Source organism: Mesocricetus auratus, unplaced genomic scaffold (genome assembly GCF_017639785.1).
Source record: "Mesocricetus auratus isolate SY011 unplaced genomic scaffold, BCM_Maur_2.0 Super-Scaffold_100041, whole genome shotgun sequence".
Classification (NCBI taxonomy): Eukaryota; Metazoa; Chordata; class Mammalia; order Rodentia; family Cricetidae; genus Mesocricetus; species Mesocricetus auratus.
In genome coordinates, this window is record NW_024429218.1 from 4,505,462 (window position 1) to 4,522,438 (window position 16,977).

General features: G+C 42.3%; 1 protein-coding gene across 1 annotated transcript; it reads right to left on the minus strand.

Moving 5' to 3' along the window:
• Positions 1–523: 523 nt before the first annotated feature.
• On the minus strand, positions 524–16,977 carry Tmem184c (transmembrane protein 184C). Its single transcript, XM_005077767.4, has 11 exons — positions 16,863–16,977; positions 16,323–16,539; positions 13,223–13,353; positions 13,091–13,127; positions 10,083–10,288; positions 8,998–9,072; positions 7,276–7,369; positions 5,196–5,308; positions 2,491–2,590; positions 1,892–2,063; positions 524–1,382 (listed from the first exon to the last, which is right to left on the minus strand). The coding sequence occupies exons 1-11, from the start codon at positions 16,892–16,894 to the stop codon at positions 961–963; spliced, it is 1,599 nt and encodes a 532-aa protein (XP_005077824.2). The 5' UTR covers positions 16,895–16,977; the 3' UTR covers positions 524–960.

Below are 16,977 nucleotides of genomic sequence, written 5' to 3' on the forward strand. Positions count from 1 at the left end.
GTTTATCCCTCAAATACTAACAGACATTGTGTGTCCATAACACAAAGAGGGATGCTCTCTCAGCCTGGACTCTTAGGGGAGTGCCTGGACCCTACCCTGAGTGAAATGATAGACGCTAGATATCCCCTATGTGGAAGGAAGTGGGGATAGGATGGGAGGCTGGGGGGGATAGTGGAGGGGTGCGGGAGGAGGGGAAGGAGAGGGAACTGGGTTGACATGTGAAACAAGCTATTTAAAATTGAAATAAAAAAATATAATAAAAAAAGGTATACACTATTAAGTCTGGCTCAAAATAAAAAAATTGTAGTTCTAATCAAACAATTTTTGTTAAAGCATTAAGAATTTATATTTAAAGAGTAAGACATGCTGGGCTGTGGTGGTGCATGCTTTTAGTCCCAGAATTCAATGGCACAGCCATGCTGGTCTCTGTGAGTTCAAGGCCAGCCTGGTTTACAGAGGGAGTTCTGGGACAGCCAGGGATACACAGAGAAACCCAGTCTTAAAAGATTAAGACAGGTAAGACTTTCAGAAAATGGCTTTGCATTTATTGAAAGACATGTAATTTAAGTATAATTATGTAAACTTAAATGGCACATGATTATGATTAAATTAAATTAATTTGAATTTATATGTACATTTTCATTTTCAGTTCAGAGCATTACATTCATGCAGTGGTAAGAAGCATTGATTTTTTTTCAAATATCCATCCTCTTGAGAAATACAAGAGTGTTTAGCTGAAGTTGTTACTGTTTGAATTTATGATACTATAACAGTTTAAGAAAGCCAAAGGCTAGGAAATTTAAATGTTATTTGTAATATATAAAACATATACAAATATATATATACTAATGTGTGTATTATATGTGTGTGTATATTATATATAGTAGTTATATCTGGTTTTTGCCTATCTCTGAAATTCTCCAGCATTGTAGACTATATACAAAGAGGACTGTGGCAACTTTAATAATTCATTGATTTATCAGGGGGCTCCTGCCCTTCTGGGATGTCAGTTATGACATCTTCACATAGCTTTGCTGTAGGTGAATCCTGTGAAGTAACTGTGTCTTCACATTTGATTATAGGAAATGTGTCCTGTGATGTAACTGTGTCTTCCGAGTCGTCGTCGTCATATTGGTCTACATCAAAAGGCTCCTGCTCCTCTGGGACATCAATCGTGATGTCGTCACAGAACTTGGATGCAGCAGCCACATTCTGTGGGGTAATCGTGTGTCCAAAGCCCTGATACTGGCCCAGGGGGGAAGACGGCTTTGAACCTGAAGAAGCTGCATCTGGTGAGGTTGAAGAAAGCAGGCTTGTATGTTCAGTGTGCTCTGGGTCTTCAGGAAAACGTTTTTTTTTCGGATAACCTCGCATTGTCCTCCCTTGAAGACAGTATAAATTAGCCAAAAGTTATTTTTACCATTCTAAACATAATTCTATAACCATCCCCTTCCCCCTCTTTATCTTCCCCAAATTTGAAGAGCCTGTCTCGTGGTATTGCTTTAAATATTTTCTTATTTCTTAAATTACTAGAGTAAATGACCTTCTCTTATGTATTTGGGTCAGGGTGATACCTCAGTCTGTACAGTGTTTGCTACACAAGCATGAGGCCCTGAGTTCAGTCTTCAGCATAGGTACAAAGCTGGGGCATGCCTGCAGTGCCTGTACTGTAAGACAGACAGGGTTCCCTGGGCTCTCTGACCAGCCATCCTAGCTGTATGTGAGCCCAGGGCAATGAGAGACCCTGTTCCAAAACCTAAGCTGAACAGCTCCTGAGGGACCACACCCGAGGGACCACACCCGAGGCTCATTTCTGACCCCATGTCCACCCCCCCCACCCCACTCCCGCTATAGACGTACCCACACCAAAAGTTAAGCAGTTGTTACTTACCAACGCGTCTGACTTGTTCAGAAATGTCGTCTCTGATGTCTGACACATCCCACATAGCGAGGAAAGAGTCAAAGCACGAGCCTTCCTCAGCCTCCTGCACGTAGGGCTTATAGGAGAAGGAGTAGTGATGGGCGATGGCCGCAAAGAACATTTCGATGCAGATGATGAAATCCTACAACAGCCACAAAAATACCAAACATCTTCGGGTTTTATCTAGTTTTTCAAACTGCTAACTTTTTCAAAGTTATTTAGGGTGTCAATAACTTTTTAAAATATAATCCAGATTATATTCATTTTTCAATATTTCTTTCCACTTCAAAACTCGACATGTTAAGATTTGCATCTCTTTTGCTTTCCCTTGGTCAAGTATTTCTCAATCCGTTACCCAAGGACTGAATGGGAACATGAAGATCTAAGCGGACCAGGCATGAAATCATTACCAATCAGTACCTACTTCTCCAGGGTCCCGCTCCTCACTACAGAGTAAACTAACAGTCTTGCCCACTGTCTGCTTGATGGCACGTTCAGGGCAACACTGCATCAAACAGCTCAAACAGGAAACCCTCTGAGCTCAGAGACTGACAGACAGCCCTACTTACCTGCAGGCCCGTGGCCACAGTTTCCGCACTTTGCCATTCCCATGTACGCTTTTCTGAAATAACGCCAACCTTGACCAACAGAGCTATAAGTACTGCTTGCCTGTATGTCAAGAAAAGGTAAATGTCAAATCTAAATCAAAATTACCAATTGTTTCATGCAATTAGGAGCTAGGGAGGTGACTCGGTGGGAAAAGCACTTGTCCCCCAAGTATGAGGACCTAGGTTAGAGTCACAGAACCCAGTAAGGCTGGGTAGTGCACATCTGTAGCCCTGCGCTCCTGTGGTGAACTGAGAGCTGGGGTAGACAATCCTGGGAGGACTGCAGGCCAGCGAGCCACATGTGTGCGAGCAAACAATTGAGAGAGCCCGTCTCAAAGGAAAGGACAACCCAACGTTGTCCTCATCTCCACACGCACACACGGCATGCACATGTCTCCACTCATACAAAAAAAAAGATTTAAATGTGCGACTAAAAACAGGTAAGGCCTCGGTGTACCCCAGGACTCCCCACTATCCTGCCTTCAGGGCATATTCCCAAACAAGTTGTGCTTGTATTACATATACTCACCTTGAATTCATTATGTATTCTCAGAACTTCATCATTTGGTTTATATATCTTTTCTGCTTTGAAACCATGTACAAGTAATTAGATTCTAAGTTCTTATAGCTTGTAAGTAAAGAGGATTTTATTTTATCACCCGTCTGTCCGTCCATCCATTCATTCAGATACACGGTCTTTCTATGTAGCCCTGGTTGTTCTAGAACTTGCTATGCTGACTCACCTGGCCTTAAACTCAAAGAGATCTGGCTACCTCTGCCTCCCAAGTGCTGAGATTAAAGGCATGTGCCACCATACACAGGTAATTACTAGGATGAAAACAATGTTTACTTTTGGCTGTGTATGTGCACACATGTAACATGTTGGGTGGAGGTCAGAGGACAGCCTGCAGGAGTCATGTCTTTCTGTTACCATGCGTGCTCTTGGATGGAACCCCCATTGCCAGGCTTGGTAATGGCAAACATCTCTTCCTGCTGATCCATTCCACTGGCCCTGATAGCTTCAGTTTTGTTTCCCTCCCTTATTTTAACCCTTACTTCTTATGATTAGTGTAGCAGGCACGGGAGGACAGCTTCGTGGAGCTGGACTCTACTCTTACAAGGGCTCTGGGTTCAAACTCGGTTCAGCAGGTATGCATGGCAAGTGCCTTTCCCTTTCCCTGCTGAGCTAGCCTGCCAGCCCACAATTATCTGAATTATAATAGTGTGAGTCCCACAAGTTTTTATAGCACAAGCTACTCTGTAGAAGCCTGCATATGACATGCACCCTCACACACTCATAGTTACTTCTACAGAAGACTACACATGACGTGTGCCTCACATGCTCATAGTTATTCTGGTAGTATCATTTCATGAATTCTTTCTCTTTTCCCCTTACTGAATTGCTAAACTGGATATATTTTTATATAACTTTTATTACCTATTCTGTTTCTAATCTAATACCACATCAAGTTTTTTTTTTTTTTTTTTTTTTGCTTTGTGACACTGAGGACTGACAGTAGGGCCTTGTATACACATTGCAGACACTCTGATGTATCACTAGCCCCACCTTGTGTTTTAAAGGACATTCACTGATAAACATTTCTCCACATCATTAAATATTTCCTCCCAAATTGATGCTGTTTTATTTATGACAGAGTCATACTTTTAAATATATTCTTTTTGAGACAGCGTCTCACTATGTAACTCTGACTGGCCTCAGACTTGCTATGTAGAGTGTGCTAGCCTTGAACTCACAGAGAACCACCTGCTTCTGCCTCCCCAGGGAGTGCTGGGATTAAAGGCGTGCGCCACAACATCAAGCAGATCCACAATTTGAAGGATAGTATCAATATATTTAGACCATCTCTAATTACCTTCATCTTTTAAATGTCATAGTGGCCATCTGACTACCTCTTTGATTGTTTAGATACAAGATCACATGATGTGTGTGGCATAGGCAGTCTACAAATTGCTATACAAGAGCAGGCTGTCCTCAAACTCATAACTTGAGATTCCCTTGCCTCACTCTGAATGTTGGGATTACAGGTATGTACCACCACACATGACTAAGATTATTTGTTTTTTTCCTTAAACCTTCTTAAAAACTATTTTTAACATTTATTCTTATGTGTGTGAGTTTGTATGTATGCATATGATACATGTGCAGTACCTGCAGATACCGGTAGAGGGCATTAGAACCACATGGGTCTGAAATTACAGAAGGCTGTGAGCCACTAACCTTGGTGTGGAGAACAAAACCCAGGTCCTCCAGCATAGGAGCAAATGCTCCTATCTGCTGATCTTTCCAGCTAAAGGGATGACTTTTAAAAAACACGTGTGTGTGCGCGTGCTTATAGAAGCCAGAAGAGGGCTTCAGATCCTTCCAGCTAGAGTTACATGAGATTGTGAGCCTCCATGGGTGCTAGGGACTAAACTGCGGTCCTCTTAACTGCAAACTCTTAACTGCTGAGCCTCTGCAGCGCAAGGACGTCTTCCTAGTTCAGGCTGGCCTTGAACTGCAAGTCCGGTCCAGTCTTCCAAGTGCTGGGATAACAGACAGGCACCACTGAGCCTGGCACTGCAGTCACATTATTTTACAAACTCCCTCAACCAACAATTTCACTGGCATTTATAAATGAGAGTATTTCAGAGAAAGCAATACTTACCAGAACGAGACAAAGACTACGAGTTTGACACAAAGAAATTTGCCAACAGGTTGTATAGGGCTGAGCTCCTCCTTTAGCACTTTGTAAAACAGCAGGAGGCAGTACATGGCAAACTAGAAACAAAAGCAACAGTTAACACCGCAATAGGAAGACAGTGACAGACTGTTGAAGCCGAAACCAGAGCCCGCTCTGCAGTAAGTAATGTTCCAGGCAGAACTTGACGCTAACTAACCAATGTTCTAGTGCTTTACTACGTTGCTCCAGATGCATATACGTGCAATTTCTCAAGAGAGGTGTGACCATTTTTCCTGGATATGCTTCTAAGTGTTCACATACTGGAACTCAAAGCAATAAGCAAATGACATGAATGGAAGAAAAGGTAAAGATTCCCTTCAGTCAAAAGAAAAAGGCAAACATATTTGTTACGCTTTTAAACACAAATTACTGCCACTTTTATAAAAACAGATTGTTAGCTAGTCTGTTGTTATCATTTACACAACACACACACAGTTTATAAGTCAACATATTAAATAAGTGCAGCTTCAATAAAATATGACCATGAGATCTGCATCATACAACAAATTTCCTTGAGAGCAGCAGGTAACTCGAGCTGCCCTTACTTCTTAAAATAAGTGCTCATGATTTTAGTCAGTTAATAACCAGTATTTCAACAGCAAGAAGCATTTCTGAAAGCTTACTTTTCCCATTAAAACCGCAGATACTTTGTGCTCATTTAAAATACTTCAGGCTGTGAGAGCAAGAAAGGAAGAACCAAGTTGTTGAGACCCAGCACGGGCGCTTGTCCACACTCATGGAGCCCTGTCCCCAAGCTCCAGGGTTGTGAAGAGACAAACGGATTCAGCACCGAGCCACGTTACCCTCATGCTGGATCATATCCACTGCTGTGTGTACTAGGCAAATCCTCCAGACATATTCCGTCAGTCATAACCTAACTTTCTAACATCTGTCATGAACTAAATAAACTGTTGTCCCCAGTATCTTTTTCAACTGAAAGTAGCTAACTTTTGTGTATGTTTCATAAAGTTTACTTTTAATATGTCTAAATGCTAGTGGGAGGACCAAATTATGCCCACCTGGTTAAGAGTGTTTTCAGTCCTTTCTTAAAATGGGCATTACATCCCAGAATACAACATTTATGACCATTTCTTTAGACTACATTCCCAGAAAAAGGACTACCAGTCATGAAGGTAAACATGAGGAGAAAGCTCTGGAGAATAACACATTTAACATTATAAATGTTTTGTGTGTGTGCGCGCGCGTGTGCGTGTGCGTGTGTGTGTGTGTGTTTTGAGACAGGGCTTCTCTATGTAAGCCTGGCAGTCTTGGACCTCAATATTTGTAGATCAGGCTGGCCTAGATCTCAAGAGTTCTGCCTGCCTCTGCCTCCCAAATTCTGGGATTAAAGGTGTGCAATGCTATGCCAGGCTCCATTATACATGTATAATGTAGAAAGCACTACCTAAAAACTTTGAATGACATACTCATCAGCTCAAATACTGTCTTTAGAGCCCTTCAGTTCCTAGAACAGCACTCATTTTTAGAAACCGTCAGTCTTCTCCCTCCCTTTTCTAAGACAGGGTTTCTCTGTGTAGCCTTCTTGGCTGTCCTCAAACCCTGCCTCCCTTCCTTTTTTAAGACAGGGTTTCTCTGTGTAGCCTTCTTGGCTGTCCTCAAACCCTGCTCCAGAGTTCTGGGATTAAAGGTGTACATCACCACGGCCTGGCTCAGATTCTTCTGTGTTTGATTACTCTATCCTCTCATGCCAACTAAACTTTTTCCTCTTACTAATAGGCCGACTGAATTATGGTTTGTTTATTTAGAAGGCACACAATGCTTACACCCACATAGCTCTGCAGTAACAAGAGCAAACAGGTCTGCATGTAAATTACCAAATCATTCATGAACATATTACTGTACTTCTATATTGTATAAAGACATACATTAAAGTTGTTTCAAGTTCCATGTGCAAATTAAAAGGTAGTATTTTTTCTCAAGTAATAGTGCCTGATAATACTTAGAAACTAGTTTAGTACAATTAAAAGAATGATGATTTACTTACCAGTTGTGACAAATTATTTATTATAACCAAGTAAGTCCAAGCGTTGGAGAAACTAAAGTTCCCTTCATCGTAGACACCAACAATCTCACAAACCCTTAAAAATGGCAAAAAGCAACTTATGACTAACCAAGTAAACCCATATCCTAATATGTACCCTTTAGAGACTTATTTTATGTCTATGAATGTTTTACAGGCATGTACATCTGTGACTATATGCATGCCGTGCCCTTGGTGGCCAGAAAAGGGTGGTGAATATCCGGAACTAGATTTAGCTAAACCCGAGTCCTCCACAAGAGTACCAAGTGCTCTTAGCCACCGAGTGCCCTCTCTCCCTGAACACATACTTAAGGGTTAGTAGCAGCAATACTTGAAATTGAGAGTCAGTTTGCTGATAGAAATCACTGGACTTCAGTGACAGAGAAGAACTTTTCTACATATGTATGATTATTTCCTTTAACTTAAAGGAATTATAAACTAAGAACCATTAAACTACAGAATAACCATTAACTTAAAAAAAACAAAACAAAACAAAACAAGGCCTCATTTTGGAAAGCTTGACTGATAAACATTAATTAACTCCAGTTCACCTTTTCCTGTAAATTATCTTGCAGGTTAAGTATCTGAAGACCCAGACAACCCCACACCACAAGTAAATTTTACCACAAGAATTAAGTTATATGCTTACACAGTTTCTAAGCAGCAAGGAAATAAAGCGTAATTCCATAAATAATTCTAGCTCAAAAGTAGAATAGAGTTGAAGTGTTTTTATTTATTTCTTTATTTTAACATGGCCTTTTTTTATTTTGTGAGCTGAAGGATGTTAAGTGAGATCTAATGGATGAATCATATAAATTGACATTTTGGATTTTTTAGGGAACAGTTTCCTAGGTAGTTTGATTATGCTTCATATTTTGATATCAAATGGTTTTTGTGTGTATTTGAGACATGGTCTCTCTGTAGACCAGACTGGCTTCAAACTCAGAGAGATCCGCCTGCCTCTGCCTCCCAAGTGCGGGGATTAAAGGTGGCAGCAATTAAGGACAGTGCTCCTAACAAACTCTTAACAAGATAGAAATAAATCTGTGTGGTTAACCCAACTGAAGGAGGTTTTGTTTTTCTGACATATTGAACAGTTTGTGCTCAGAAGAAGTGAATCTCCTGGCAATTCTTTGCACTGTTATTGTAATGGAACCCAGCTTTTGCATTTACACCATTAATCATAATCAACATTGTTTTTTTGACTTGCTTTTCCCATTTAAGAACATAGATTATTTTTTTAAAGGGAAATTCTTTCTTTTTTTATAATAATTCATTTTTATTTTTATGTGCATTGATGTTTTGCCTGCATATATCTGTGTGAGGATGCCAGATCCCCTGTAACTGGAGTTACAGACAGCTGGGAGCTGCCATGTGGGTGCTGGGAACTGAACTCGGGACCTCTGGAAGAACAGCCAGTGCTCTTAACCATTGAGCCATCTCTCCAGCCCCCATAGATTATTTTTTTAAGACCAGGCCCAGTTGGGCTTTAAACTCTCAATTCTTCTGCCATTACCTTCAAGTGCTAGGATTATTTGCCATCAATCACTACACTTTGTTTCTGTCATGCTGGGAATTAAACACACTTTGTGCATACAAAGCAAACACTTATTAACTGAGCTATATTCCCAGGCATGATTCATGAAGATTAAAAAAAGAAAAAAGCTAAAGTAAGGTCGTACTTACAATGCTGTAACAGTGGTGATGGGTCTAATCACAGTGTACTGCAATACTCCTAGTTTGCATCGAAAGAGTAGCATTCTGCAAAAGACAGAGAACATCTCAACCATTCCGTGGCATTGTTACATCTCAAAGCCTCCAAACTAAAACCACTTTGACACATGACACCAATTACAGTGAATTCTGCCAATACTGTTCTCCTAAATGACAGCAGGATAAGAATGTGGATGGCAACAAGGAACTCTGAAGACCATTTTGAAATGATTTAATAACTTTACCTCTGAAAGCCTCCCTTTAGCTCCACTAGAGTGCAACACAGAACAAAAGGAATAGGAGATGTTAGGACCCTGGTCTTTTTCTGTTTCTAGCCATGATACACACCTCAAATCAACAGGACCAAATGATCCGAATCTGTGAGCCAAATAAACCTGACTGTCTCAGCAATTTTGCTGATAGAATTGACAGTGTTAGCTCCAGGAGAGACACTGAGGCACAACTGAACTGTGTGCTTATGCCCATGAACACACAGAGCAATTATATTCAGGATGCAGCTTCCTTGTGAATGTATTCAGAGATTTTTCCTGGGACAAGGGAAACCACCCAAGGCTGGGCAGCATATTCTACAGGCTGGGGCCCTGGCCGAACAACAGGAGGCAGGGAGCTGAGTATCAGCTGCCATCTCTCTTTCTTCCTGACAGCAGAGGCAATATTCCATCATGCAGCTGCCACACGCTGCGCCCAACATCATGGACTGTACCCTCAAACTGTGTTCCCAAGTTGCTCCTGTCAACTAGCTGAGCTCATGTGACCATACTCAAGATCCTGTAGGCTCCAATTCCAAACTATAAAACAGCTGCTAATTAAACATTTTCTAAGCTTTCTCCTGTAACACTGCATGAACTTTTCTATTGGGGTGAACAATGTAAAAATAAGGCAAAAATAAACAAAACACCCCAAAAATGTATTCTGTTATCTTTCAAACTGTTCTATGTGCTATATAGAGAAAGGGCTCTGCCTCCTGTCTCTGCCCCTTGCAGAGCTGACTGCCATTTCAAGGCCACGCAAAGGCCCAGTAACCCTCACATACTCACTCTCCCATGGCCCATGGTGGGCAGCAGCACAGCGGAGGGAGGTGTTGTTGTTGATCTTTGGCTTCCAGGTGTAGCATCACGTTTGGGAACCTGATGGTTAGGTAGTTGTTAAGAAATATCATAAAGTTATAGATGACGTAAGCTTCATAACACTCCCTCCAGGTATCCACGTATATGGCAATTTTGGGATATGTCAAAGCCAGCCACTATGGAAAAGCACAGAAGTTAAAGAGCTGTAACTTAAATAATGTGATTTACCATTCAAATGCATGCTATTCACAGGAGCTAACTTTAGAACCTGAGAGATCTTCGTCTGTCACGTAAACTCTCTAAAATAATCCAGAATGAATTGACTTGGGGAAGAGGGCAGGGAAGGCTGAGGGTTAAGCAATGCAAGGCCGTGCTCTATCACTGAGCTACATCCCAGGTCCTGTAAGATACCCTTAAAGGGCAACAAGCATCTCTGATGCAGTTAAACAAAGAAGAGAGGTGCTTGGGGTAAATGATAAACATAGAAAGAGAGTTCTCAAATTATTTGGAGTTAAGGAAAAGGCTTGATCACAGAAAATGCTACTGAAGACTTTCTTATAGGTGCTTTTGTCAGACAGAGTTTATATAACCTGGATATTCTGGAACTCACTATGTAGACCAGGCTGGCTTCCAACTCAGAGTTCCTCCTGAGTGATGGGATTAAAGACATGCAATACCACACCTGGATAAAGTAATTTTCTTTATAACTAATAGCCAGAGTGGTTATATCTACTGTGAAAAGTCTTTTTTCCTTTTATTTTCTCCTTTTTTGGAGGGGATACAAATAAGACTTAATAGCTAAGAAGCACGATAGTGAACTATCAGCATCCCTATGAGAATCTGCTTCTACGGGTTCAGCCAACCCTTGAGCAGAGACATTTGAAACACTCTGACCCCAGGTCTGCACTCTGGAACTCACTATACAGACCAGGCTGGCTTCAAACTCATGGAGGTCCTTTTAGCGGCCTACAGCACTGATACTGTATCAGGTGCTGTAAACCAGCTAGAGATGGCTGTGAGTACAGGGAGATGCACCTAATCCATATGTGAATGCTACACATTCTATAGAAGGGAACTGAGCATCAGCACATTTGATGCTTGGGGTGGGAAAGTCGTCCCTTGTGGCTGCATGTGGATGGGGATAATTTATAATTTTACATTCTTTAAAAAGATTAAGAGCCATTATTTGTAATAGCCAGAACCTGGAAGCAACTAGATGCCCCTAAACTGAAGAGTGGATAGAGAAAATGTGGTACATTTACACAATGGAGTACTATTAAGCGGTGGGGGGGGGGGGATCTTGAAATTTGCAGGCAAATGGATGGCACTAGAGGAAACCATTCTGAGTGAGGTAACCCTGTCACAAAAAGATGAACATGGTATGTACTCATTCATTTATGGATGTCAGACATGAATCAGGGGAATGCCAGTATACAATCCCACTGCCAGAGAGTCTAGGAAACAGAACCTTCATCCAGTGACTGATGAAAGCAGAGGCAGATACCCACAGACAAACACTGAACTGAACTCCTGGAATCTAGTGTCAGAAAGAGAGAACTGATGGGCAAAGGAGTTAAGAGTGGGCTGGTTTAACATACAGAAACAGTTGACCTGAACAAGAGGGAGCTCTTGGACTCCAGATTGATGGCTGTGTGGAAAGCTTGGGACTGACCCAGACCCCCTGAATGTGGGTATCAGTGAGGAGGCCTAGGAAATCTGTGGGGCCTTGGGTAGTATTTATCCCTGGCGTACAAACAGACTTTGAGTGTTCATGCCACAATATGGGAGGCTCTCTCAGCTGGGACTCTTGGGGGAGGGTCTAGAACCTGCCCTGGATGAAATGACAGTTACTGGAGATCCACCATGGAGGGCCTCACCCTCCCTGGTGATTGGAGTGGAGAGTAGGTGGGGGACTGGGGGTCCTGGTGGGGAGGGCGGGGGAGGAGGGGAGAGGGAGCTGGGATTGACATGTGAAACAAGATTGTTTCTAACCTAAATAAAAAAATTTTAAATAATAAAAACAAAAAACAAAAACAAAAAGATTAAGAGCCACTAATCGTAAAATCTAAGTAACTGAGCAAGGAAAAAAGCTATATACTAAAAACATCTGAAATATCATTAAATTATCTTCCTTACCAAAATTAAAAGACAAGTGAACTTGGCTAGTTGTTTAATCCCAGCATTTGGGGGATAGAGGCAGGGGGCTCTCTGTGAGATCAGGGCCAACCTGGTGAGTTCTAGGACAGCCAGACCTATATAGTGAGACCCTGCCTCAAAAATACAAATAAGTAAGTAAATATAAATGAAAGAAAGAAAGAGAAAGCTGGGCTATGGTAGTGTACACCTTTAATCCCAGCAGTCAGGAGGCAGAAGCAGGCAGATCTCTGAGTTTGAGGCCAGCCTGGTCAATAGAGCAAGTTCTAGGACAGCCAGGAATACAAAGTAACCCTGTCAAAAAAAAAAAAAAAGTGGAAAATTTCACTATTAATCTTTTTTTGTCAATATGTGTTCATTACCTTGTTAAGCATTCCCTAGTAAACATAGTTAAGTGTCATAAAAGAATCGACGTAGCGGTGATACACGCCTTTAATCCCAGCACTCATTAAGGAGGCAGAGGCAGGCAGATCTCTAAGTTCAAGGTCAGCCTGGTCTACAGAGTGAGTTCCAGGACAGCCAGAGCCACACAGAGAAACCCTGTTTCAAAAAAAAAAAAGGTCATAAAAGAATTTTTTAAAGATTTATTTATTATTTTGTGTGTATGAGTACTTGCCTACATGTATGTGTATATGCTATGTTCATGCCTGGTGCCTATAGAGATCAGGAACTAGATTCCCTGGGACGGGAGTTATAGTTGTGAACTGCCAATGGGGTGCTGGGAATTAAACCTGGATCCTCTAGAAGACCAAAAAGTACTCCTTACCACCAAGCCATCTCTCCAGTCCAAGAATTCTTAATGCAATACAATAAAATATACTTACACAATCCAAACTGTATATCGGGACCATCCAAAGAATTCTATGGGAAGTAAAACAAACAAAAATAAAATTTAATACCATGTTTATGAATTAAGCCAGTGAATACTAGTAATAGCAAATATATTAACATTTGACCTTATTATAGGTTTTTGCAGTTCAGGCTGTGTGTAGTGCACCAAGTGTTGCAGAATCCCCCAGAGGGAGACAGGTATGGTCAACAGCAGAAATATACCGGCAATGAACCATGCTTTAGTGTGTATGCCAACCTTGAAAAACAAAAGAACACATTAGTTTAGATTCTGATATTAGAACTATAAAGATCAATATTTTCATTTCTCAAATTTTCATTTGATTACTAATACTGCTTGGTATTTCCCAAAAATTAGTAGCAATTTTTAAAAAAAGATTTACTTTTTAAAAAATTATATTTATTGTCTGTGTGGCTATGTGCATGTGAGAGTGTGGTTATCTGCTCAGGTATATGAGGGTTCTAGCGTCTTTGGAGCTGGAGTGACAGGTGTGGTAGCAACTTGGAAGAGGCAGGAGGGTCTCTGTGAGCTCCAGGACAGTCAGACAAAAGAACCCTCCCTCTTCAAAAAAACGAACAGTTTATACGGTATTTTTGTCCACTCCTAGCAAGTCACTTGCTTTCTATATGTGATTCCTGCTTGCTCTTTGTAAATGAGAACCAGTACCCATGATGCTCTTTGTGAGGACCAGCACCCATGATGCTGTCTGCAGGTGAGGACCAGCACCCATGATGCTGTCTGCAGGTGAGGACCAGCACCCATGATGCTGAGGACTACTTAAGAATAAGTCATGCACCCTTAGCACAATATCAAGTTGGGCACTTCTCTCTCTGCCTCAGTGTCCTCATCCACATAAAGAGGGAATTCCTGTATTTTGCTTTTCTAAGAGGATTAGATAAAATTAGTTACAGAATAAATAAGAGCTCTCTTGAGGCTATGCTCTAGTTAACGCCTCTAACCTTAAACTCAAAAACAAGCCCTTACTTTAATCTTGATCCTTTCTATTTATTATGTTATCATCTCTCAGGCTCCTTCAGAGTCAAAATCTTCAAAACTCATATATTCTCCTGACCCTAAGTTTCTGCCACACATTCCTACTCAAACAATTCTGTTCTGGTTCTGGTCCTTTGAATTTCAGTAAAATCACGAAGCTTACCAACAACCTTTCCACTTGTAAAAGTGACAGGGTTGCAACCGTGGACACCATTCAAAATGTTTCCCTCAAAACCCTCCTTCCCAGGAATTCACTTCATTGATTCTTTGTGAAATACTGGTGCCAGGTCCTTTGCTGTCCCTTGTCTCTGTCCCGACCCTTTCAGAAGCTGGAACTCAACCCCTAACATGAATGGACATATTTTCAGATAAGGCTGATGGGAAGCCATTTAGGTGAAATGAGGTCATAGTCTCAGAGGGCTGGTGATCTCAAAATGAGATGTTAACCACCTGAGGATTCAGAAGAACATGGCAACCTGAGAGACAGCACCCTCCCCAGACAGCAACCCCTCTGGCCCCCGTGATATCTGACTCCAAAACAGTTTTCAAGACCGAGAAAAACCAAGCTCCTGTTAAAGGCACTCAGTTCACGGTACACAGACATGTGCTTCTGCGTGGGAGTGCAGGTGTGCATGTGTGGAGGTCAGACGATAAGTCTGGGAGTCAGCTCTCCTTCCACGAGGCCAGGGTCCTTCTCAATTCTGCTGCTGTGCTGCGTGTCCAGGCTAGCTGGCTGGCAAACTTCCAGGTAATTCTGTGTCCACCTTCCATCGTTCGGCAGACACCATTCCCGTGGGCTACAGAGAGGGAACCCAGTGGGCCAGGCTCTCCTGGTTACTGCCTTACCTGCTGAGCCATCTTCCACAGCCCAGTTTATGGTGTTTTCTTATGACGGAGTAGAGAACAAGACCCCCACGTGTGTCTGCAGTTTAAGCTGTTCTGAGGTCTACACTCATATCCAAGTGCAGTGCTTGACAGGCTCACCTGCAGGTCCTCCATTAAGCATCCCTTAATGAACCTGAGGGGCTTGACGTGGGTGTTAGCAGTTTACACCGCAGATTAGAATTGGCCTTAAAGCTTAGCGGCACTTTAAAACTAGGGTTGAAGGTCACAACTAAGAAAGGTCATATACATTTCACTTATCTTCCTACACTATATTTCAAGGAATAAGAAGTGAGGAAATTATATTTATATTAAGATTGCTACATCTAAATTTGGGTGGACAAATTTCAAATGACCTAAACGTTAACAAATAAAAAAATTTTAATATAACAGCCTTAAATAGCTATGTGGACTATAATTTTAAAAAAGCCAACAAAAGTTTAGTGGACAAAAGAATCGTACTTTCTGGCTATTAATAATTGACAATTCTAAGTTCATTTTATACATATATTACAAATATTCTAGGTATCCAACTTGTAATGCTTTCCTAATGTCACAATGTTGACATCAACAAATAATAAAACATGGCCCAGAAAGATGGCTCTGGTAAGAGGCTGCCTCACTTAGCCTCATGATGGAAGGACAGAACCACTCCCCCGACTTGTCTGCCCTCTGATCTGTGACAACTGGGCCATCCCACGAATACACCCAACAAATGCATTTTTTAAAATCAAGAAACAAATACACAAGGAACTTTTGTAAAGCGTTTGCTTTGACTAAGGAGTAACTACAAGTCTGGTAATGGTAGAATACTTGACTCAAATGCACAAAGCCCTGGGTTCCATCCCCTGCGTTGAATAAACAGGAGCCCTGAGAATATGGACGTTGGAGGAGCATCCTAGACTACAAAGCAAGTTCCAGAACAGCCTGGTCTACATGAGACTTTATCTCATTAGAGAAACAAAAGATGCAACTTCAAACGTAAAAACAATTAGCAAAGTCGAACTAACGGGAATTCAAGAAGCAGGCTACCAGCCTATAAAATCCAGAACACAGCTCTCAAGGTAGTTTTATTTGGTCTAGTCAAGCTCAATATCTGCATAGCGGATCTGATTTCAAGAATAATCTGGGAACCGATGGGTGTCGGCAAAGCATTCTAAGCAGCAACATTAGCCATTTTCTCCACCCGTCCCGCCTCCACTTGTAGCGGCAAAATGAAATCAGACGGGTCGGTTTAGTGTTTAAAGGCGAAATGTTTTGCAGACCCCAAGGCGGACAAAGGGATTCTGCCAACCAGTGTAAGAAAGGGCAGAGGTGCTGGACCCTCTTACCTTCAGTTTTTGAAGTTCCCAAATACACAACGGAACCGAGATCAGGATGGAAAGTACATAAATAAGTACGAGCAGGGGTCGGATCCATCGCCTCCAGTTGCTTCGATTACAGGTGCAGGGCATGTTAATAAACGAACTAGCTTTTGACAGCCAAGAAAACGGACGAAACCGAGATTTTGGCGCGTTCTCTTCCTCGGCTGCTTTCTTCTCTGGCTCTCTATAGGGAAAAATTTAGCAGCCGCTGGCTCCGCGTCCCCGGGTCGCGCTGTGGTTGTGGTTGCGGCAGCGGCGGCCGCTCGAGATGCTCGCAGGTGCGGGCTGCACCCTCGCCGGCCACCCGGCATGCACCCGGTGCGCCGCGGCGGGGTCGCCGCCTCGTCTAGGTGTCGCCTAGAGCCTCGGCTGCACCATGGCCCCGAGGACAGCCGGGGTGACCTGGGGGTTCTAACCTGCAGCTGGAAGCCAGCCGCCTCCCTCCCTCCTGCTCCGCAGGCGAGTCTCCGCCCCCCGGAAGACCCGGCCCGCGACTTCCTCACTCACGCTTGCGGGACTTCCACACTAGTGGAACTCATCTTCCCAAGATGTTAGTCTACTTCCGTTTCCGTCTGGATGCTTCAAGCCAATGACCTGCGGTGAGCTTCAAGCGAGGCAAACC